This window comes from Nyctereutes procyonoides, unplaced genomic scaffold (assembly GCF_905146905.1).
Source record: "Nyctereutes procyonoides isolate TBG_1078 unplaced genomic scaffold, NYPRO_anot_genome, whole genome shotgun sequence".
Taxonomy (NCBI): Eukaryota; Metazoa; Chordata; class Mammalia; order Carnivora; family Canidae; genus Nyctereutes; species Nyctereutes procyonoides.
In genome coordinates, this window is record NW_026575121.1 from 30,996,593 (window position 1) to 31,021,573 (window position 24,981).

General features: G+C 35.1%; 1 protein-coding gene across 11 annotated transcripts in view; it reads left to right on the top strand.

The window, feature by feature from the left end:
• SCEL (sciellin) overlaps window positions 1-23,372 on the top strand; it is a 111,037-nt gene extending 87,665 nt beyond the window's left edge. For all 11 annotated transcript variants that reach the window (XM_055335683.1, XM_055335692.1, XM_055335684.1 and 8 more), the window contains 7 exons: window positions 6,048-6,110; window positions 12,283-12,375; window positions 13,074-13,145; window positions 15,232-15,306; window positions 18,730-18,838; window positions 21,095-21,197; window positions 22,607-23,372. In XM_055335683.1, coding sequence (XP_055191658.1) covers window positions 6,048-6,110; window positions 12,283-12,375; window positions 13,074-13,145; window positions 15,232-15,306; window positions 18,730-18,838; window positions 21,095-21,197; window positions 22,607-22,623 — 532 coding nt within the window. In that variant the 3' untranslated portion in view covers window positions 22,624-23,372. The remainder of the gene's footprint in view (window positions 1-6,047; window positions 6,111-12,282; window positions 12,376-13,073; window positions 13,146-15,231; window positions 15,307-18,729; window positions 18,839-21,094; window positions 21,198-22,606) is intronic.
• The last annotated feature ends 1,609 nt before the right edge of the window (window positions 23,373-24,981 follow it).

Genomic DNA, 24,981 nt, shown 5'->3' on the forward strand with positions numbered 1-24,981 from the left:
GACCCTCATCGTTAGGACCTCCAGTTTGGATTGCATCTCATTTAATTGATTTTTAATTTCAGCCTGATTAGATCTAAATTCTGCAGTCATGAAGTCTCTTGAATCGTTTATGCTTTTTTTCCAGTAGCTTTATAATTGTGCTTCTGAATTGACTTTCTGACATCGAACTGTAATCCAAATTCTGTAATTCTGTGGCAGAGAGTACTGTTTCTGATTCTTTCTTTTGTGGTGAGTTCTTTCCAGTCATTTTGCTCCCTGCAGAGTGGCTAAAAACGAGTTGTACTTATTAGAAACGCAAACTCTTCTCTCTGTAGCATTCCAGCTGCTCTCTCTTTAAATCTCAGGTCAAATTTTTAGGTTTTCAGGATGATTTGAAAGTTATTTAGGTAAGTTGGTGGGGACAGGTGACTTGGGAACCCTACTCCTCTACCATCTTGCCCTGCCCCCAGGGTTTAGTATTCCAACAAGAGAAGGAGTTCTTCCTAACTTCTTGATACAGATTTCTCATATTTCTGCTCAAGAAAGAAAGCTGTGGGGCAGGGGTGGTAATCTTGAACCTTCCAGTTCTTCATTGTTCACATAATCAGTAGGTCACTTTAGATGCTTCTATCTCAGGAACTAAGACACTTCATCTTTCCTGATACTACCATAACCGGATTACAGTTCAGTCTCCTAAATGGTCCTTTTGCTGCCAGTCTTGCCTTCTGCTCTTCAATCCACTGGCCACACTGTGGAGTGATCTTCCTAAAACACAAATCTGATCACCTCATTCTGATTAAATTTTCCAGTAGTTTCCCATCACCATTGGACAATGGCCATACTCTAACCTGGTTTCCAAAGCCTACTTTATCCTTCCTCCAAAGGCTTTCCAACCCTTACTCCCATCATGCTCCCCACACAAACAAATTCCACCCATCTTTCATCTGTATTGCATTGATAACTTCTACTTATTCCTTAGGTCTCAAAATAGGTGTCTCTTACTTAGCTCTGAGAGGCCCCCTGGACCCACCCCATCCATGTCAGTGCTTCTTCTAGAGAAACTCTCTAACCTTCCTGTCCTATAGCATTTGTCTTCTAGAGGGAATTATTATTATTATTATTATTATTATTATTATTATTATTATTTATTCATGAGACACACACACAGAAAGAGAGAGAGAAAGAGAGAGAGGCAGAGACACAGGCAGAGGAAGGAGCCCAACACAGGACTCGATCCCAGGTTTCCAGGATCACGTCCTGGGCCAAAGGCAGGCACTAAACCACTGAACCACCCAGGGATCCCCAGGAATTATTATTTAATCATCTCTCCCCAACTATAAGATTTTTGAGGGTAAGGATTGGGTCTCTCTTATTCAATTCTTTATTTACAATGCAAAGCACAATGCCTGGAACATATTAGGTTCTTAAGAAATACTTTGTGAATTAAAGGTTAAAATCCCCAACTAATCACAGACCTTTTATCATCCAGCTATGTAAAGCTTAATTGCTTTCTAGTTCCAACATTCTGATCTCTCCATGAGTGAAACCAGACTGAAGGAATCTGATATGTTATGATTGGTCTGCTTGCTTAAGCCAATGACTATCTCTTGCTCATGACATAATCTCAATCAACCATGGTGAATTAGAGCCACTAAAATTATTGGTTACATCTTATATTTAAAATACCTATATTGTCCAATTTCTCTACAGATCAATTAATTTCTTTTTTTTTAATTTTTATTTATTTATGATTGTCACAGAGAGAGAGAGAGGGGCAGAGACACAGGCAGAGGGAGAAGCAGGCTCCATGCACCGGGAGCCAGATGTGAGATTCGATCCCGGGTCTCCAGGATCGTGCCCTGGGCCAAAGGCAGGCGCCAAACCGCTGCACCACCCAGGGATCCCAATTAATTTCTTTAATATAAAATATTTAAGACTCTTTCATTGAAAAGAACTATAAAGATATATACATATGGGCCCATTTTGCCATGTCAACAGAGCTGAAGAATTATATGTTATCTCACTGTATTCTAGAGTCCTTTCAGAGAGACAGATATTACTTTTGAACTAAAGCTTAATGCCTAAGATTTAGTTCTTGGCACAAAAGAAGTGCCATAGTAAATTTTTTATATGGAGGCTCTTACTTTTGCAAATATGTTTGGTACTCTGCAAAAGCAATTTAAGTAAGCTGTAGAGAGAGAAACATATTGCAGCTTTTAATAAATACCTCCCACACCCTCATGAAAGAAGAAGAGCAGTGGTGAGTGAGCTGTGAACTTTCTCTCATGCAGAATTTATCTTGAGAAAAGTTGTATAATAGCAGACATAGTAATACCTGTTTTTTTCTTAATCTTCTCTGTAAGAGAGTGTTATATGCCTTAATGGGACAGTAGAAAATAAATTACACTACTATAGCAAGGATAAATGCTAACATTCAAAATTTGTGCTGTGACTCTACACAACAAATGACTCACTCCCCCTCCCCCCAAATTTTGAAATCTACATTTAAAAATCATTTTTATTTGCAAAGGTTAACAAAATTTCTTTTTTTCATTTCTCACTATGTCCACAGAGAACTGGTGACTTTACTTGGAGCTAATTCCAAATTCTCATAAATATTTAGTCATAAGGTCTTCCTTTCACTGCAACTGCCATGGAATCAAGCTTTTGCCCCACCCTTCTGCACATAGTTGGGCTTCTATAAAAATCGACTTGCCACACTTTTCCTCCGCAGTGTAAAAGACACCATGCAATAGATGTGTTCTTAATTAAAGAGTGAAAATTTATTTTTATATACTTTGTCTTAGAAAGTTTATGGGCAATCTGAAGTTCTTTTATTGGATCTTCAGATCTAGCTGATGACATCAATCAAGGTAAACAACCAAAGCAAATAATTTTGTGATTTTCATAGTCTGGAACTTTTCATTTTGCTTTAAATATTAGTATACATTATTCAGAATAAAATCTTATAATCCACTCCATCAAACTTGATATGTGATGCTATTTAATAGAAACACCAAAAATTTTATGAAACCACTAATAATATGGCTTATTCGATGATTCATAATTACATCACTTTCAGAATATGCTTCTTTGAAGGCATGCATAGGTTCCAATTTTGAGTTACCTATTTGTAGTTAGTAAATTTGTTAGATTCTGGCTTCTTATTCTTCAGGTCCAAACTCATTTCTGCTCTCCTTCATGATAGCTGGAATCCAAAAAGGCTTGGGTCCTGGGGCAGGGGTAGGAGGATATGCAAAGATCCAGTGTCTGCAGCAGCCAGGAATGAACAGAAAGTACCAGCAGAAGTGAGGATGTCCAGGATCAGACCAAAAAACTAAATGTAATCTTGTTGTGAGGGTAAAAGGAGATCTTTATTAGTTTTCTAGTACTGCCATAACAAGTACCACAGAGTGATTGACTGAAAATAGGAATTTATTTTCTCACAGTTCTAGAGGCTAGAAGTCCAAGAATAAGATATCTGTAGGGTTGGCTCCTTCTGAAGATTAAGAAGAATCTACTCCAGGTTTCTCTCCTTGGGTTGTAGAAGATTGCCTTCACCCATATATCTTCAAGTTGTCTTTCATCTATGTGTGTCTTAGTCCAAATTTCCTCTTCTTGTAAAGATACCAGTCAAATTGGATTAGGGCCCACACCAATGACCTCATTTGAACTTGACTGCTTGTGTGAAGACCCTATCTCTAAATAAGGTCACATTTTGACCATTAACATTAGGACTTAAACATATGATTTTGGGGGGGATACAATTTGACCTGTAACAATGTCCCAAAACAAGGGAAAAAAGCAAGAGTTGAAAGCTGTAAAAAAATATGTAATTCAGAGGTGAAATAAGGCAGGTTCCAGGTGACTGACACCAATGGAGATAAAATATCCATCACTGCCTTTAGTGATCTTTTTCTAGAAGGTCATGGTGCACACTATATGCACCTAGAAGTGGTAAAGCTGACTACCTTAAAGGTTCAGGGTCTAATGTCTTCCTCCTGAGGGCCCCTTTAATATCTTTTCCCAGAGCTAGGTAAGGTACTTAAAAATTTCCCCTAGAGAAGTAGAAAAAGAGAATTTAAATTTAATTTCACAAATATGTGTGGAGCAGCTTCTGTATACAAGGCCATGTAAGGCCATGGTAATGGGACTCTACTCTCAAGTTGTAGCGAAAACCACCAGTGTCAAAAAAAAAAAAAAAAAGAAAAGAAAAGAAAACCACCAGTGTCCTTAAAAAATGGCACTCAGCTCATCCTAGGTTAGCAGTGGAAGGAGATTCATTTACTGGGACAAAATTCATTTATTGAGACAAAATTCTAATTCCTCCAAGATACACATGTTTTGGTGATCTCTCACTATTTACCACTGCCAACCATCCTAGTTTGGCAATCCTAGAAAACTGGGCTATATAATATCACAATACATCTCTTAATTATATTTCATTGCACCCAAGTATTTAGTGAAGTATTATTTTAAAATGATAAAAGGGTATCACTTAATGCCAGATTATTAAAATAGTACAGTGGCCCCTGAGGCCAAGAAGGTAGCTCTAATAATTAGCAAAGGACCATCAGGGGTTCAGCAAAAGCCTTCTGTCTCCATTTCTAATTTGAATGATGTGATCTGGGAGCTTTCCTTACATAGTTCTAGCAGTTATGTTGAGGGAGTCAGTTCTGAAGTTTACATCATTCAGACTGAAGAATCAAATGATTGTGACACTTCTGAGCTACTTCTGAAATCTTCTGCTTTTTACATGTATTAATTAGCATATTTTCCCTACTATAACTTACATTAAAAATAATCTAATTTCTACATTTTCAAAATTATGCAACTAGTATTTTAAATGTGAAGTTTAAGTGTAGCTATGGAATGCTGGCTAATTTGCAGATTTATCTGGTTTGGATGGTTATATAAAAAAAGTATTAAATCTTGTTACACTACAAGAACTTTTTATAGAATTTTTCATACTTATCAATACTAATTTTGTGAGAGCCAATGCTTTGATTCCATGTATAATAACCTTATTTAAACTTACTATTCACAATCATAAGAAGAGAGATTTATGAAAACTAGAGCTAATGCCAAAGGTAAAAAGAAAAATTAGAGCAGAAATAAGAAAGAAAAGGTAGCCTGTCAAAATACTGGAATCAATAGTGCCTACTGCTGCACTTCTAGTAACTTCATTTATTTATGCTTATTCAGTTCACCCACAACTGGGGTCATTGTGCCATGAATTTAATTTATATTAGCTCATTCATTCTCACCACAACCTTATGAAATTATATATTATTAGCCCAGTTTACAAAAGAAAAATTAGGAAGTTTGATTAACTTGCCCAAGGAAATAGGGGAAGAGATGACTTCATCGTTTTGACTCCTAACCAAGGCTCCTAGTCAGTCAAGTTCATGACAAAATCTTTTCCAAACTCATGGGGAAAAAAAACAAGAACCACCAGAGTTACAACCAAGTATATAAATAAATAATATATGAGTAACATATGAGAGGACACTGTATATCATGAAAAGTGTATCAAATCATTACTGCAGCTCAAAATTCAAGAATCTGTTTGTCCCATTTATCTTCCACATTGTGACTTGTTTATTCAAATTTTGGGTTTCATGTTTCTGTGATCTACAAAGCTGGAATGAAGTCTCTAATTAAATATCCAAGAATTGATTTCAGATGGGCAGGTGGCTTAGCCTCAAATCTTGACTCTTTTACAAATTAGTTAATTGACCTTGGAAAATTCACTTAGCTTTCCTGAGTCCCAGATGCTGTCCTGCAGGATTTTGTGAGATCTGAATGAGATAATCCATGTGAAAATACATAATACTTTGTGACACAAAGTTAGTAATCATTAAATTTTAATTGAATGGGACTATAAATCGGTTTTCAGACGAGGTTTCTTAAAATTTCCAAATATTAGTTCTATATTTCTCTCTCACACATAATCCATGCTCTTATATTTGAGCTGTATAGATCAAATAGATCAATGTCAGATTTCCAATGTCCCATATAATACATATATATGTATACATATTAATTATATATTTTTTATTCCATAGAGACCAAGACCTGAAAAATGTAATTGAAATAAATTCTAATGTGCCTAAAAATAAAAATGAAAGGTAAGACTTATTATAATTTATTATTTTGTTCTCAATCCCATCTAAGCCTACCTAAATTATATAATCTTAGAAGATTTACTAAGAAGTTGAATTGTATTATGGTATTTAGATATAAATACTATTGAAATACAAAAATCAATATATGGGGTACTTAAGAGTTGAGCAAAGTTAACAAAAATGGAAAAAATTAACAAAATTCAAATTCTGTTGGATTTCTGACTGAGGACCTTCTATTCAATAGCTTTGTGTGAAAGGCATCATGGAAATTTAAAGCTGTGCACTCGGGCTGTGAAGATTTATTTTTACTTATTGTTGCTTAGTAGTTTTTCAGTGGTGCAGAAAGCACTCTGGGAATCTCTTCCTTGGATACCTAGTACTAAAAGAATGCACAAATTCATCACAACTACAAAACAGGACGTACTTTTGAAATTTCTTTTCCCCATGGAGTATAACAGCATTAAAATTGTTGTACTTTCTTTTACAAGGAAAGTTGGGACAGTTATATACTTCATTGTTGTTACAGACTTTTAAGAAAGAATTAAACATTTTTTCCCTGTTTTGCAATCTCCCTCTACTATGGGGGACCCAAAAACAATAGGTTTCTTTTTTTTTTACCTTCATAAGGTGCAGTTGTCTTTTCTATTAAAAATTTTGTTACGCAAAGAAATGATATTGTCAATATTATGTGTGGACAATGGAAAAGCAGGCAGAGAGCTGGATCACTTTTTCCCCATAATGTCTACAAAAGACTCTTACATCTAATGGGTAGTTTCTTTCTGCTCCCTCAATTCCCTAACTTGTCTTCTGCCTTCTCTTCTTGTGATCACATGAAAGCCTTTGATAAAATGAAGGAGGGAAAATTTTCAATAGGATCCATTTATCTTTGAAAAACATACACTATTTTGGGAATAGGACTGGGCTTACAGTTAACCAGTCTTACTGAAGTATTATCTGGATGTGATCAAGGTAAAAAAATTACAAGTAAATGATTATTACATATGGTTAAGGAACTTCTCATTTAACATGATGTGACAGATGCTCCAATTTCAGTGTGGCTTTTATTGGAAAGATAATGAAGAAATGGAATTTTATCGAAATTCAGGAACAGGAATGGCAGCATAGCTGGAAGGCTGCTCCCTCTTGGCCAGACAACATTCCATCAGGAATCCCTGGATACCGTTAACCCTAGTTCTTTTTCATTATTGTAACTCAGCTACTCCCTGAGTATTGGCTTCACCCTATTTTTCTCCCACTCTTCCTTCTGCCTGTTGGCTTCTTTATTTTCTATATCTGTTTTATAACCGAGATTCTTTGCTGCCTTCCAGTTTCTGGCTCTTCATACCTTGAGTTTACTCTAACTCCCCATGATCTTTCTGGCTTCCCAATGCTAAGCAGTGTGGGTGTGGCCATCTGCATTGAAAAATAGTGTGTAAATGGAAAACACCATGGGTGACGATAAAGTGCACACAGTCCCCTTTCCCTTTCTGCAAATTCATCTGTGTCTCCTGCCTGAGATAATCCAACTATGACATAAACTTTCATGGATGCACCCACTCTCCCCCCTGGGAGACAGGAATCATCCCATTTGGTTACTACATCTAGAGGCCTTAATCACCACCACTACAAGACCATTTATTGATCATTCTCCTTCAGTCTTATCACAGTCCTGCCTATGTATGAGAAATCATAGGTTCTGCCATTGAAACATTAAATGGAAAATGTAACCACCACCCTGGCACTGACACAACAACTGTAATAAAAATTTTCACCTGGAAAAGAGTAGAAAAAAGAAGTCTCTGGACCCAACTTTGTGCCCATGTACTATGGCTGCAAAAAGGACTGTCAAAATGGGTGACTGGGTAAATATTTAACAGAAAGAAAATTGATAAAACTCACAGAAAGTAAGAGACTGGACTGAGTGTGGAAGGTTAGTAAATCAGAGATGAATGAACCCAAGTGTTCTGGCAGCAAGTCCTCTTTTATTTTTTTACAGTAGCATACTTCTTTTTAAAATTTTATTTATTTATTCATTAGAGACACACACAGAGAGAGGCAAAAACATAGGCAGAGAGAGAAGCAGGCTCTGTGCAGGGAGCCCGATATGGGACTCGATTCCGGGACTCCAGGATCACGCTCTGAGCGGAAGGCAGACGCTTAACCACTGAGCCACCCAGGCGTCCCATACAGTAGAGTACTTTTTAAAAAATATATTTAAAATTTGAAATTTCTTACAAGAGTTCAAGACATTTTATAGAGGTAAACACTAACACATATAACACAAAATAGTGGGCTCTTAATATGATTTTATTCTTAATGCAAAAGAGATTCATAAAGTTTGCAATGGTATCGATGTTTATCAGCTGAAACTGTTTTATGGTGTTAAATGTCAGATTGTTCAGGGTAAATCAGTAAGACAACGGAAATCTAAATAAGTGTCCTGGGCCAATCTACTAAACTGAGACTTGATTCATTTTATGAATGCATTCCCTTAGTATAGTAATAGAATGTCCAAATAAATATATGTTTCTGATCAGTATATTCATGGAATTGTGCAACCATCACCACAACCCATTTTAGAATATATTTATCACCTCAGAAAGAAACCCCATTCCATTAGCGGTCACACATTTTCTTCCCAACCCCTCAGCCCTAGGCGACTGCTAATCTACTTTTCTGTCTCTGTGAATTGCCTATTCTGAACATTTCATAGAAATGGAATCATGCACTATGTGGTCCTTTATGAGTGGTTTCTTTCAATTTGCATAATATTTTCATGATTCATCTGTATTACAGTGTGTATCAGTATTTTATTTCTTTTTATTCCCAAATGGTATTTATTCTGTTGTATGGCTAAACAGCATTTTGTTTATTCATCAATTGATGGGTATTTGAACTGTTTTTGACTTTTGGATTGTATTTAACTATTAGGAAAGATGCTGTATATATAAGATTTTGTGTGGGATATATTTTCATTTCTCTTGGGTATACACCTAGGACTGGAAATGCTGGATTGTGTAGTAACTCTATGTTTAACCATCCAAGGAATCACCAGACTGTTTTTAGAGCAGCTGTACCATTTCATACTCTCACTGGTGATGTATGATGGTTCCAGATAGGTAAATTTTCAAGGTGAATTTCCACTGCAGGAAATATTTCCTCAAGAGTAATTTCATTAGAAATTTTATAAGATCCTACACAGTGAGTTTATATTTTGTAGAGTTGTTATTTAGTAAGAAACAAAGCTATGACCATTAATTGGAAGTTATAATTCAACAATTTGTTTCGATGAAGAATAACTTCCTTTTTTATTGTGTTGTTTTTTTGTTATTATTGTTTTTTCAAAGATTTTATTTATTTATTAATGAGAGATATACAAAGAGAGACAGAGACACAGGCAGAGGGAGAAGCAGGCTTCCTGTGGGGAGCCTGATGAAGGACTTGATGCCAGGACCCCGGGATCACAACCCAAGCTAAAGGCAGACGCTCAACCACTGAGCGACCCAGGTGCCCCTGAAGAGTAACTTCTTAACCATAAAACCGTTAAACAACAAACATTGTGAATCATGAGTTATCCTTTATAAGGATTACTCAAGGTATATGAGAGGAATACTTGGGCAGAGTTTCCTTGATTGCACCAGTTCCTAAACTTTAGTGTATGTTACAACCACCTGCTGACCCAGGGATCACACTCTGAGAACCAGTGCTCTCTTGGGTAAAAAGTTGGGCTGCCCAACCTCTAAGGTGATGGTTTGTAACCTTAATTTGCTATGAGACTTACCGGAGAGGCTTAAAGGAATCCCAGTGCCCAAGCTATAATTCAAGCTAATTAAACCAGAATATCTGGATATGGGACCCAGTAGCATTATAAAAAACACTGCCGGTTATTTCACTGGTGGCCAAAGTATTTTCTAACTATTTCTATGGTTCTAAATAATAAAAAAAATCTTTACCACTTATTGGCATCAAGATAGAATTTCCTGTGTAACATCTATCACCATCTCATGAAGAGCAAAGAAAGACTTAGTAAACTATCACAGACCCTAGGAGACTAAAAAGCCATGATGATTATGTGGAAGATATGTACTGGTTCGGATTCTGGAATGGAGAAAGGACATCAGTGGAAAAACTGATAAAATACAAATGAAGTCTGTAGTTTAGTTAATAGTACTGTACCAATGTTGATTCTTTAGTTTTGAAAAACATACCACGGTTATGTAAGATATTAGTATTAGGAGAAGCTGGGTGAAGGGTAGACACAAATTTTCCTCACTCTTTGCAATTTTTCCATACATTTAAAACTACTCTGAAATAGAAGTTCTATTTTTTTTTAATTTCTCATCTTCCAAACCTCCTGGATGGAGCAAAATCCATCTAATAGTTTATTGCTCCATATTTCAAATTTGTTTAGTAGTATTTGGTTTTTATTCACAGTTATAAAAATTAAATCTTCATGAAGGCGAAGTCATTAATCTCATTATAAACACAACTAGGAATGCTACTTGTATTATTACTCTGTCTGTGTTGCCATAATAAAATACCACAGACCAGGGGGCTTAAACAAAAGAAATTTATTTTCTCACAACTCTGGAAGCTAGAAGTCCAGATCAAAGTGTTGTCAGTCTTGGCTTCTCCCAAGGCCTTTCTCCTTAGTTTGCAGATGGCCACTTTCTCACTGTGGCCTTGAATGGCCTCTCCTCTCTATGTGCACAAACACACACAGATCTTTCATGTCACTTCCCCTTCTTTAAAGAACACAAGTCCTATGGCCCTACCCATGACCTCACTTAACCTTTTTTACCTTCTTATAGGCTCTGTCTCCAAATCACATTGAGAGTTAGGGTTTCAACATATGAATTTTGTTTGGAGAGAGACAATTCAGTCCTTGACAGTCCTGTTTGTGGGGCACCTGGGTGGCTCAGTGGGTTAAGCATCTGCCTGCAGCTCAAGTCATGATTCTGGCGTCCCGGGATCAAGCCCCATGTCTGGCTCCCCACTCAGTGGGGAGTCTGCTTCTCCCTCTGCCTTTACTCCTGCTCATACTTTCTCTCTCTCTCTCTCTCTCTCTCTCTCTCTCAAATAAATAAATAAAATCTTTTTAGAAAAACAGTACTGTTTGCAATTTCCTTTTCCTATTTGAAGACTTTGCTAACTGGTGATATTTGATTTTTATACTGCTGAGGATGGTGCAAACACATTTCAAACTCACAACTTTTGTTCTTTGAAGCTGTTTATTTCTTAAAATTGGGTTTTGTATTATATATTATATGATTTGAGTATTTTCCAAACAATTTCTAGTTATTTTTTTTTATTCCTGGAATGACATATTCTAATAATCAGGTTAGAAAATCTTCTGACGTTAATTCTACTTCCTTGCTACTTAGTATCATTTTAATATAGCTGTATGTTTTATGAAACATCTGTCTTAAAACTAAAAGATGATTTTTTGGTATGCCAGAGATAATATGTGAACAAATATTTTCCTCCTCTTTAAGAGCTATTGAAATGGAAGGAACAGTGTGTTTAGAAATGATAAGGCTTGATTAAGATCTAAACTGTCCTCTTGGTTTTCACATTTCTTCTATATCAGAGTTTACTAACGTGGAGGGAGAAAAGTGGCTATAATTTTTACTATTCCTTCATTAAAGTTTTCCTCTGTTCCAGAGGAAAAAGAAAATATGCCTATACTTTGTTAAGTGTAGTGGTATTTTTTAATTAGCAGAAATCTAGGTCAGGGTTCTGTAATCTTCAAAATATTGCTTTCCATTAAAAATAACATGGAAACTGGAATTTCTAAAAGCAATCCCTGGATAATTTTCATCAAATTGATAAACTCTCAAGATAAACTGTGCATGAGAAGCTTTCTGCAGTGGCGCTGCTGGTATGACAGCATTACCAGAACCAATTTCAGATGGTTTTTGCCTTCAGTGAAAATGTATTATATCCTACTGTTAGATAATATGACACATGCCTGTAGATTATTCTTAAAGGTGAAACAGTGGTTGCTGTGGAGGAGTAAAATGGTACATGTATTCTATTTGAGTATCTGCACAGAAACCAGACCAATATAAAGAGGTTTACTATATGTTAAAATGTTAATTGAACAAAATTTTCACAAAACAATAAACTTCTAAATGACCTTAGAAATGCCAGATATTTGTGTTTGCTTTCCCAGGGTAGATGGCCAAGTCGTTGGATCCACTGATGCTTTAAATAACCAGCTTACTAGAACTCCTGCCCATTCTTATGAAGCCAGGAAGAATCTCAGGTGCTGTAGCCAATTGTAAACCAAATGACAGGACTCTTCTCCTTCTGTTTTTAAAAATCATCTTATATATGATCTGATCCCTTGTTTGAAATGCATACATTTATCATTTTATCAGTGGCTATATGAAACAGCCTCACACAAAGGCATTAAGTTAGCAACTTAGTCATTGGTAAGTTTTGATATCTGGATAGTAAAGTGTAAGTGTGATTTTTCTCTGAAAATTCTACATTTTTTAAAAAGCCTGTTTGTGACATTTATGTTGATATTCTTTAAGTAGATTTAAAGTTTCATTAAATTAGATGTTATTTTATTAACTCATTAAGGTAAACTTTTTGAGGTTTGCAGGGAATATTATGGTTTGAAAATACAAATGAGATGCCTGGGAAACAAACAGTAAAATGTATTATACAAATATTCCCAATAATCGATATGCTCTATGACAGATTTTCTGAGTGACAAATTTTCATAGCAGTATTCTGGAAGTAGACCAAGACAGTGGAAGCTAAGAACAAAATAGGAGTTATTAAGAAGTTTTGCAGAAGTGGATTAATACCCTTTTAACAATTACATTTCAAAAGTTACAATTTTTTTTAAAAAATATAAGCACTATTTTTTACATTAAATTAGATAATAGCCTTATTGTTTTCATTATTCTTGTAAATAAACTTTAAACCTTGAGTAAATGGTTTGTATTGCAGCTTCAATGCTGAAACCAGGCATGCAGGACCAAAGGATACCTTTGTGTATACAAGGACATATGTGGAGAACAGGTACTGGGCATTTATTTAAAATATTTTGCTACATTTATTCTAATTTTGAAAAAATCTGTATGTAAGAAGAGATCCTATTATTTTGGAGTAAGCATGCTTTTTTCAAATAGAAGACCACTTAGGAGGGATGCCTGGGTAGCTCAGTGGTTGAGTGTCTGTCTTCGGCTCAGGTTATGATCCTGGCGTCCTGGGATGGAGTACCCCAGTTGGCTCCCCATGGGGAGCCTGCTTCTCTCTCTGCCCATGTCTCTGCCTCTCTCTCTGTCTCTCATGAATAAATAAATAAAATATTTTTAAAAAAGAAATTATAAAAAAGAAGACCACTTAGGAATATATTGAGTTCTAGGTATATAATTCTTTATAATGTTTCCAATATTAAGTAGCTGGCAAATAGTCATAAATAGTCGTTGGATGAACCAAATACTTGAATATAACAAGTGTATGCATAGTGGGATAACCATTTGTAAGTTCTCACATTATCATATGTAACTATATGTTTATAGCAAGCTTTATAAAATCACACAATGCAAAATTGTTGGTAAATTGAACACCAATTAAAAATAAATCTATTAAAAAATATTCCTATGCTAATTTCAAGTCCCACTTTAATTAAATAGTTCTATATACTACTCTGGTTCTATCTACTATTGCTTGCCTCTAATCTGAAATAAGGGATATTAGCTTTAGTAGATACACTCTGGCCCAAATTACAGAGAATTAATATGCCCCAATATCTACTGCTTGGAGTGATGGATGTTGAGGAAAATGTCAATCAAGGTCATTAATTCACACCCCATTCAATTTCAGGGAGTACAAAAACAAAAATTAGCCTGTGAGGTAATATATTGAAGGGTATTCCAAATGTGATCAATGTGATGTATGTGTTAACCAGAACTCATTTCAAAGAAAGGAGAGCATTTCTAGAGAGGGGTCCCTGAAAGGACTCTAGGAGCTTCATTGTATGTCAGAAGGTGGACAATTTTCCAGAAGACGTTTCTCAAAACCACACATAATTTTCCTCGTAAAACACAGCTTCAAGTTTGATTTTTCTGCTGAATCTAATTCTCCCTAAACTGTACACTGATGTTGCAGTATAGTGTAAGAGGTCCTAGCATCAGATTCAGGATTGAATCTGTGTCATTTGCTAACCATGTGATCTTGGCAAAAGCTACTTAATTTCTACAAATCTCAGTTTCCTCATCAATAAATTGGGAGTAATAATACACGTATCATGTACAAATATGTGCAAACTCTTGCTTATCATTTTGGTTTGTATGTTCCAAATAGATTCTATTTCTGGCAACAGTCTGCCTGTTGGCAGTTTGGAGGGAGAGAAAGGTTTCTTATTTAAATATTTTAGGTGAAGGTTGTAGGATTACCACTAACTGTATGAAATAATAGGAATGTGTTGCTTCCAGCCCTAATATACTCCCAGACAGCATAAGTACTTGGGAAGCAATTATGAGTTGCCAGCTGGTTAGTGCATTGCAGATTTCACTCCTCTTGGGGGGAAAGACTGATATTTACAAACTGGGGCAGTCTGAACAATGAAGCAAATAGGACTTAAAAGTACTCTCTTTTTCTTTCATTCTAGACTATTCTTTCTTGGATGTGTTCAAGTAAAAATAAGCATTTCTATAGTTTTCTCTAAAAGCTCAAGAATCCCTGCTTTTCTACCTGAATGGTGATACTTACAGGCGCTTACACTGGCTCATGCTTAGTGTATTTCCTTTTCTCTTTAGATTACATGTGGCTTTCTTTTAGTAAATGATTGAGGAAGAGAAGAGTATAAATTTCACAAGAAATGATGGTTCATGTGTGTTCCTGTGCTCCTTGCCCTATTCTCTATTTACTTCAGGAGATATGTCAACTTCGGTCATCTTGGAGATGGCTTATGTATTAGCTCTTCTCCATCCTAAAAAAAAAGAAAAGGATGTTAATACATGGTCCTGGTTTGTAACATCACAGAAAAAAAATAATAAGACTGCATGAGGAGGTGTGTGTGTGCTTCGTCACATGCATGTGAGTGTGTACAACAAGATGAAAATTGTCCAATTCTTATATGTCCATTTATGTTTGTTTCTAGTAAATCACTGAAGGATGGATATCAGGAGAATATCTCTGGAAAATACATACAAACTGTTTATTCGACTTCAGATAGGTGAGTTTTTCTTTATTTCCACACCTGAAAGTATATATATATATATATATACACACACACACACTTAAACTATATGTATATATATACATATATGTGTAATATATGCACTTTTATATATAATGTATATTTTATATATTTTAGTGTATAAGTATATACATGTATGCATATATACACTTATATATAATATAATTTCTATTCACATTAGATATATCTAATTGTATATATAATATTGAAAGATGTGATTCTTGTCCATTGTACTTAGAGATGGCACTCTTGATGGTGATTGTTACACATGTGTATGAATGGAGCAACATACAACAACCTCTGTATCCAGGAATTCATTCTTTGGCTTCTGGGATGTTGCCGCTCTTTAATTTTGATATACTTGATGTACTTTCCATGCCACTAGAACTTTCCATGCCATACAGCTGCCTACCAGATCAGCCCCTCTGCTGATTCCCAGGAGTCACTATTAATGTCACATTTTTAGTGTCTAGGCTTCACTGCATCATTTGACTGTGCCCTCAACCCTCCCTCCTTGTGGTTTTCCAGAGCCAGCTCACCTTGCAAACAGCTGCATGGATATGCTGCTATGACCCACCCTGGGCCCATACTCAGTTCTCAAGACAGGGGTTACAATGCATATCAAGTTAATTCTGGTAAACTAACACCAGGCTTTTGCTGTTGGTGATCCTTCTTTACCATTTAATGTTCAGTGGGGCACATAGGTGATGCTCATGAGAATACATCCTGCAGATTTCCAATGGACAAAATAAAAGTAATTAGCATTTCAACCCAACCACTGGAAGCCAACTGTAATGCAAATGCACAACATTCTATTGATGGTGTTTCTTTATAGCAGAGGCTGGAAATATGACTTCTTGAGGGTAAGGGCCTATCTTATTTTTAAGCACAGCTTCAGCTTGTAATGCTGTGTTTTACACCTAACAGATACTCAGTAAATGTTTTTGGAAAAAAATAAGCTAATGCTCTATTTGCTAAGAAAAAACATGGATGGGCCAGGCATCAAAATAATATCCTCTTTCTGTGACTTTTATAAGATCTTGTAGTACCAGTAATCCTCTGAGTGTCTTGCCTTTATGTCACACTTCTTTGAGGAATAAAGTCATTTACACAAGCATTAGAACTACAAATACTGCCTAGGTAACTAAAAACAAACTAACAAAAAAGGCAGCTTTTCCCCTCCATAATCCTTTGAAAAAGGTCTTTCATTAACAGTATGGTCTTAATAAGGACAACACCAACATCAAAGCTTTCCCTGGGCTCATATTGTTACTGTTAACTTAAGGAAGGAAAAACATTCTTCACATAAGTATTGCTCTTAATATGAAGAATTTCAATTCTGTTACTAAAGTGGCTCTTGAACTTTTTCTTAGTCATCAGAGCAAAAGTCAATCGTCTGTAGGAGCAGTCTGCCAAGCAACTTTTCTTGTTGATTAATATGTGAAATAAGCTATGTCCCCAGAGGTCTTATCTAAGCATTTCAATCCCATGTAAAGTGGTTCCCACTTTACCAGGATAAAGACTAATTCCTCTGCACAATTATTTATGGGCCTTTAGAATTTGTTCCTGCTGAATATTGACTGATGTTTAATCACTCCAGATACCCTCTTTGGTACATTCTGTTTGCTCTGCTTAGAATTCCTCTACCATGCTCCTCTGCACCTCACTGAGCCCCTCTGTCCTCAAGCTTTCACTCATGTGGCACTTTTTCCAACAAGGCCTTCTTGACTCCACCCCAGGGAATAGTTGCTTCGTTGGCCATGCTCTCCTAATTCTCTCCATGTATCTGTAATAAGCTGTGATCATCAAATCATACACTTGGCTACCCTCATGGCAAGGAGACTGTCTCACTCTTTGTATTCCCAGCTCCTCCCTGAGTGCCTCTGGAATGGAAGTAGAATAGAGAGTGCCTGCTTTGTACTCTTGAGGTGCTCACGGTCTTACATAGAAAATTTAAGTGTGTGGGCACCTATGTATGTATATATACGAATTATCCATAAGAAACCATTAAAAAAATAAAAAAGAGAAACTATTGGACAGGAATATATAAGGAAGGACCTTTAGAGATAATTGAAAGAGGAAACTATTTATTGATCTATATAAGGACTAGAATAACTGAAATTATAAAATCAGACAAGTTTCATCTTCTTAAATCTCCTCTCCTACCTCCTCCTTTCATTCATTTTCCCTCCTCTCTGCTTCTAGTCCTGGCCTTGATCCTAGGATCAAGGCTCTGAGCACGACTAGTTCACTTTCATATGATGAGCCTAGTGGTCTTCATGGGCAGGCCTTGAGGCAGCACAGGAACTCTAGGGCCACATTACCTTTGTTCAAATTCTGCTGCCACTCAACTGGCCGCATGACAGAAGCAAATTTCTTGCCCTTCCATGCCTCAGTTTCTTCTTCTGTGAAATGATGTGAAAATAATAGGACCTGCTTCTCAGACATATTTTGAAAAGTAAATGAATTTATGCAAGCTAAGTGCATGGAAAGCACACTGCCTGTAGGAAGCATATTAGCACTATATAAGTATTGATTATTTTCATTTTACACTTGTGTAGCCTACTGTGGAAATTTCAGGCCTGTCTCCTAACGCCCTGAAACTAGTAAGCTTTGCAAGATGCTATTTAAGGTAGTCCTAGTACCTTCCCAAAGGAAAAGAATCACGGAGCTGTTGGCATTTCATAAGGTGCTGTGTGACCTGAGGTCTTTCGGACTTGCTGATCTTATCTGTGGTTTGTCTGTCATGTTATTATTCCAAAATAGATAATAAAACTCTCTTTTCCTCATCAAATTTGTGGAGAGGTTGTATCTTGTTGGAGAACATAAATTTTGTCATGAAAGCTAGCCCTGTATTCTGAGTCTTAAAATGATACCAAGAGATTTGTTATAGAGGAGCATTTTGGGGACTCTAGACCCTAGAGTCTAGGGTACCACAGACCCATCATTTGTGAATTTACCAAAATGCTTTTGAATGGATTTGTATTTTTGTCTTATTGAATGTTTTGAGAGTTAAAATTTTATACTGATTGACAGTATAATTTGTCTATGATATATGCAAATTAATAATTCAAAACCCTCTTCTAGCTTCAAGGGGTACTCATGACCTAGTTCAATTAGGGAACTATGAGCATCTTTACCCTGACCAGATGCACTCTTCACTGCTAATGAATTAATAATCTGAGACTTTCCTTCATATTAATTCTTTGATAGTATTCTGAGGTAACTAAAAGAATCAATTCTATCACTAGAATAAGTAAGTCCCAAACTTTTCATGATTTTCACACAATTTCCTAGAGTATCAACAAAATTAACATATCATTTCCACATGACTTTATGGGGAATACATCTGTCTCTTGCATGATGACAAATTTATTTGTAATTGCTATGTCTCTATAGGTCTGTCATTGAAAGAGATATGTGTACTTATTGCCGGAAACCTTTGGGTATAGAAACTAAAATGATTTTAGATGAATTACAAATTTGCTGCCATTCCACTTGCTTCAAGGTAAGGATATGTTTATTGCAGTTAACTAAATATAAAATTGCATAATGACTGGAATAAAAATAATTATTTAATGAAATACAGGAGGTGAATTTAAAGCTTTCAGAAACACTCTCATCCATATTAATAATGTATTACTTAAAAATTTCTCAGAGTTCTGCAGCCTAAACCTCAAAGGTTTATAATTACTATCTTGGCTTTAGGCTTAGAGTTGATTACTGACACATTTATTACTCTTACCCTAGAGATTTAAATCTGTAAGAATATAAACACTTGTTCTCTTTATAAGTTTTTGCAACATTTTAATAAATCATGCATTGCATAAAAACAATGAAATCCAAAAAGAGAAATTGTTAAGAAAGCTAGCAGCTTTTTACATGAGGCATGAAATTTGGACTGATAGGCTTAATGATACTTGAAACTACTGAAACTTTTGAGAATATGATTAGTTATAAATAATTGTAGCTGAGTATAATAAAAATAAGCTTACATAGTGGAACTCTTCAATTTCTGGTCCTACATCATTTCTTTTACTTCTTGCCCTAATATTGAGTAGGTCAACATGACAGTTGTTGGGGTAACTGGATGAGCACTGAATAGGGAATCTGAGGGCCTGAGTACAAATTCTAACTTCCACTAACTTTGGCTGTCATTTTGGAAAATCAACTAATTAGCTTGGCTTCCATTTCCTTATTTGTGAAATGAGGTAGCTGACTAGACAAGTAGTTCTCAACTCTGGCTGTACCTTATAATCATCTAGGGGCAATTAGGAGAAAAATAGAATGCTTAGGACTGGCCCAACTAAATAAAAAATCTTGAAAGTGACTCCTGGGCATTGGCATTTTTTTTAATTTTAATTTTAATTTTTTTGGCATTGGCATTTTTAAAAGCTCCTTAGATAGATCTAAGGGCAGCCAATTGAAGAATCACTTGCATAAATCCAAGGGTCCTTTCTGCGCTGACATTCTGCAGTTGATAAACATTATCTAATGTGATCAAGTACCTGTAATACTTGGACAAGTGATTGCTTCTCCTTCAGGTAGCTTTAGAAAGTGACACATAGCAATCAGATGCCTCATTTTGAGAAAAAATATTCAATTTTAGGCTATAATATAGAGAATTCCATTTAAAATAAAATGTGAAAATTGCATAATTACTTAATTAAGAGAAAAAGAAATTTCCTTTTAGTTATGAAAATTTACTCAATAAATCAAAAGTTAGTCTACAGCTCTTTATTTAAAATTATTATCCAGGGTGCTGGGGTGGCTCAGTTGGTTAAGTGTCTGCCTTCAGCTCAGGTCATGATCCCAGGGTCCTGGGATCGAATTCCACATCAGGCTCCCTGCTCAGGGGGAGTCTGCTCCTGCCTCTCCCTCTGCCCTGCCCCTGGCTTGCTCTCTCTTCTCTTGCTCACTCTGTCTCTCAAATAAATAAATAAATTCTTTAAAAAAATAAAGTTATCATATAGAAAACTTCTTAAAATAAGAGAATTTTCCCAATTATTTCATTTGTTAAACAACAATTTCCATTTATTGTATTTTGGAAGATTTATTTCCACTTTCAATTTAATTATAAAATACTACCGAGAATAAAAATGTCCCCATACTCCTCAGAGAAGATGTATTACTCTTATAGCTTTCTTATGGAGAACCACCTGGACTGGTTTAAACATACCGAATTGATCAGTGACAATTTGCTTCCATGAACTCACCTCTGAAAGCCATCTCAATGACAATCTCATGCTTGAAATTCAGCTGTTTGGCAGTGAACTTATTTCCAAAGAACACAGGTCAACCCTTTTCTGCCTCCATAACCAACACAATACAAAACTTCTGTAAAAACAGAAGTCTGGTTTTGTCTAGTGAGACTGTTATTGGGCAGCATAACTCTCCCTTAGTAAGCAAATGAATATACTCTGTGCTTTTGTTTGAGATATTGAGTGGTGATCTTATCCTTGGCATAACCAATTTTTGAAAATTTATATTTACTCTATTGTTAACTAAGTAGAAGCTTCAGTGCTATATATGCCCTGAAATACACATTTTTCAGAGTAGAGAGATGTGATAATTTATTTGAAAAGTTCAATATTAGGATCCTGGACAGGTACATTCTCATTTTCCCTGAGGGTTCTCTTTTATCTGAGTGTTGTTATGGAGGATGGTACTGGGTAAATTGAAAGGGCTTTTCTATCCTGATATACTGAGAATAAAGACTTCATATATAATGTGTGTAAACTTCATGTATTGTTTTTTTCTTTAGTGTGAAATATGCAAACGGCCTTTGGAAAACCTGCAAGCAGGTGACAGTATTTGGATTTACAGACAGACAATACACTGTGAACCTTGCTACTCTAAAGTTATGGGTAAGTGTTACACGCTTTAAATAATCATCACTTTTACTAATAATATTAATGAGCACTTAATATTGTTGAAATGAGGGATTTCAATAAAGTAAAAATATTTTATTAATTATATTTAGTTAAGATTTCAGCTGAAGGTAGTTTATACTATGATAGGATTTTATGGCATAAAAACAGTCACCATATATTATTATCTCCTGGTATCAGACTAGGCATAATACAACTAAGTATTTATTTTGGAACATTTTTTATTTTTTCCAAACAAAAATAAAGATCTTCTTTGCTCAAATAATTGTTTGAAGTCCATTTCTGTGAATGACCTTTTGTATTTGTATTGAAATATACTTTTGTACCTAATTTGGTTATTACACTAAATACTTTTTAATGTTATTTTTAAATGAAAAGCTTAGAGCTAGTTCTATATAATTCTATATTAAATATAGCATCTAAGTATTTTTATGAATTTAATATGGGCTCTTGAGTGGTATAAATTATATAAGAAGAAAACACTAAGGACTGGTATTTTTAACTCCTTTTCTTTAAACTGTGAATACTTTAAAAGTTGATCTAAAAGTTATGCACAATGTATACTAAGTTAGCAACAGAAAATCTTATCAAACTTGATTAGTTTTTAATAGCCAGTATCAGCATTTTATTTTTAATTCAATGGTAAGTAGACGGAATAACCGAGCTACTATTGATAGGTGGTCAACAGCATTATGTGAGGACAAGTTTCCTGACACCTTATTGGCATGGTGAATAAAAGAGGAGCATGTGTGATTCTTACATGGGATCCAAAATGTGGAATTTAATGACCAATATGTGATATTAATGGTGTACTGGGAGGCCACATCTGGAAAATGATCTGAGAAATACTCAGAAACACACGTTCCATCAGGCTGCAGTATCAATTACAAGGAACAAACCCAATTGTATTTACTTTTCGTTTTCTGCTAGCTTCAGCCAGTTCCCATATTTCATTTTCTTTCTAACTTAGCAGGCTTATCATGATCCAGTATTATATCGAAGGCCTGGATATGCATAGTGGCAACTTTAAAACTTTCAGTCTTCTAGAAATCCATGGAATGGCCTAGGAGATATGATTACCAAAAGACTCAGAAGTTTTTATGTCTTCCTCCCTGTCTATGTGCACTCCCTAGGCATTGCATTTTTTATAATACATATCATTGTGAAGACATGACTCTCAGGCATCTCATAAATAAAAGTACTTGGTACTTTGTATTTATGGTATATGACCAAAAGCCATAGTAATGAATGCAGTAAAAAGGAAAAATAAAATGCTTAACCCATAATTACCCCATTGATAAGTAGTTATTTAAAAATGTTTAATTACAGGCTTATGTTTGTATTGAAGTTGTATTTCTAACTGTTATTTTCTTTAAAATTTTCAGCAAAGTGGATTCAATAATTCTGGCACATGGAAATCAAGATAAAAGCATTCATTAGGAAATTAAAATTTTATTTTAAGAATATGTAATCTAGAAAAGCTTTTACACTGAAGATTGAGTCTTATATAGAATTAACAATTCTATTGCATAAGTAATCTAATTGCCTTAAATAAGGTCATATACATAAAGGAAACCATCTGGTATCTGGCTAGATTTAGCTATGAAAAATTCAAGTGGTTCCAGTCACCAATGTCAAAGGAATTATGCTTCTGATGGCAGTGAGCTATGTCAACCTTATCTAGTTCCATCTCTGTTCTTTATTGGGCTGTGCATTGTAGTTGCCATTATAGACAAGTTTCCTTTTTTCTCATCTTTGTTTCTGTAAGGATTTGGATTTACAGACATTATTGACACCCTGACAAACTGTCAAAAAAAAGCAAGATATGTTTCTTTTGTGTATAAAAGAAATGTTGATGTTATCTTTCAATTTACCACAGTTGTAATTTTTATAGAATGTTTTAAAAACAAAAACATGGATTTATGGGTAATGGGTAAAATCACATGACTTGTGTAGTTTACGTATTAAAATTGCTAAATTTTCTTTGCATGCATTTCAAAATCCAAGTATATGCATAATCTCTGAGAAATAATGGTTGTGGATTATAAAGACATATGCTTTTTGCTTGTTGCATCTACTCATATTACGTAGCACTTTATGGTCACAGACAGCTTATAAATAAAAATGAAATGAACTACCAGTTACATAGAATCTTTTTGTGGAATTTCTATAAATATCATTCACTGACATTGAGCTTTTATTTTATTTTTATTATTATTGTTATTATTATTATTATTTTTTGAGAGAGAGAGAAACATGTGTGTGTGCTAGTGGAGGGGGGAGGGGGAAGGGAGAGAGAGAATCACAAGCAGTCTTCACAGACTGCACAGATCCCAACACAGGGTTTGATCTCAAGACCCTGAGATCATGACCTGAGCTGAAATCAAGAGTGGGTTGCTTAACTGACTTAGCCACCCAAACACCCTATAGCTTTTATTTTTAAGGAGCTTTTTCTTGAGGAATTTAAAATTCAATAATCTTAAGTCAGGTACTAGTATTTTTGTGAGAAATTGAACTTATAAACTATTTTATATGCATATAGCAACTGCTTTCTCAAAGGAAGGCATCCAGAACATTGAAGAGAGGGTGGAATTTTAAGGAAGCTTAAGGTAGTTGTAAAAAACTGACATCGACTAGGGAGATTAAATGATCATCATGTATTTTCCAAATGTTGATAAATTTAAAGAATTATTCTTCTGTGTAATGGTTCAAGCATCTGTTCCTCTTAGAGACTGGTCCACAAAGCGTTAAACACAAAACACTTATCAAAATACAGCAATGTATAATTGTGGTCCTATGGAGAGGAAGCCAGAAAAAACAATTAATAATAATTTGATATTCATTAATTCGTGCTTGATGAGAAGCAGTGGTAATTGAGCCATATGTTTTATTGTTCTTTTATTACATGCTATCAGAATGGATCAAAAGAAATAATTTTCTTAGGGTTGGAATTTGTGGCAGAAAAGAACGGATGGAATCGTATTCCTCTCTTTTATATAAAGTGTATTAACATCTCAATGCCTTTGTAGTAATTAAAAATCATTTGAATATCATTTTAGAAGTATTCTACTTTTTAATGCTCCATTTAAAAAAAACTTAAAAGGAACATATTTCTCACTTTTTTTTGTAGCTGTTTAATGGCCCCTTTTTTCTATAATAATGTATTAAATTAAACCTAAAAGCTGTTATAAAAATGGAATAAATACAGAGTAGAGAGAGCAGGCCTTCCAATTCACTAAGACCACTTCATTATGTCTGGGTTTATTTGCACCATCAGAATACAGATTTCTAAGACAATTTGGAAGATCACTTTTTTTTTTTTGCTGCCAGTTAATTATGTTATTACTGGCATACCTTTCCTGGACACAATTGCCTAAATCTCAGAATACCAGGTCCTGAATTCTATTGCTAATTAAGAGATACCTCTCAAAAGAATTAATTGCTGCAACATGACAATATCCTTCGAAGAAAGCAAAAAGGAAGAAATATAATAATCTCAGTGATAGGATTTGTTAAGATAGTATTCTTTCTTTTAATAAGGCTAGGAAATAAGACTAAGCTTATTCAAGAAGTAATTTGTACACCCTATTTGTTTGATGGCAATCACTCCTGCACTTAGATGTGAGTGAAAGATCTGACCCAGCTCACACTGTCACTGTGGTATCTGGCTTGTTTACTACCATAGACAATCATGAGTGTTTGGAACATTTTCCTACTCAGCTTGATTCAGAACTCTACCAAAACAAGTGACTGTTTGGTC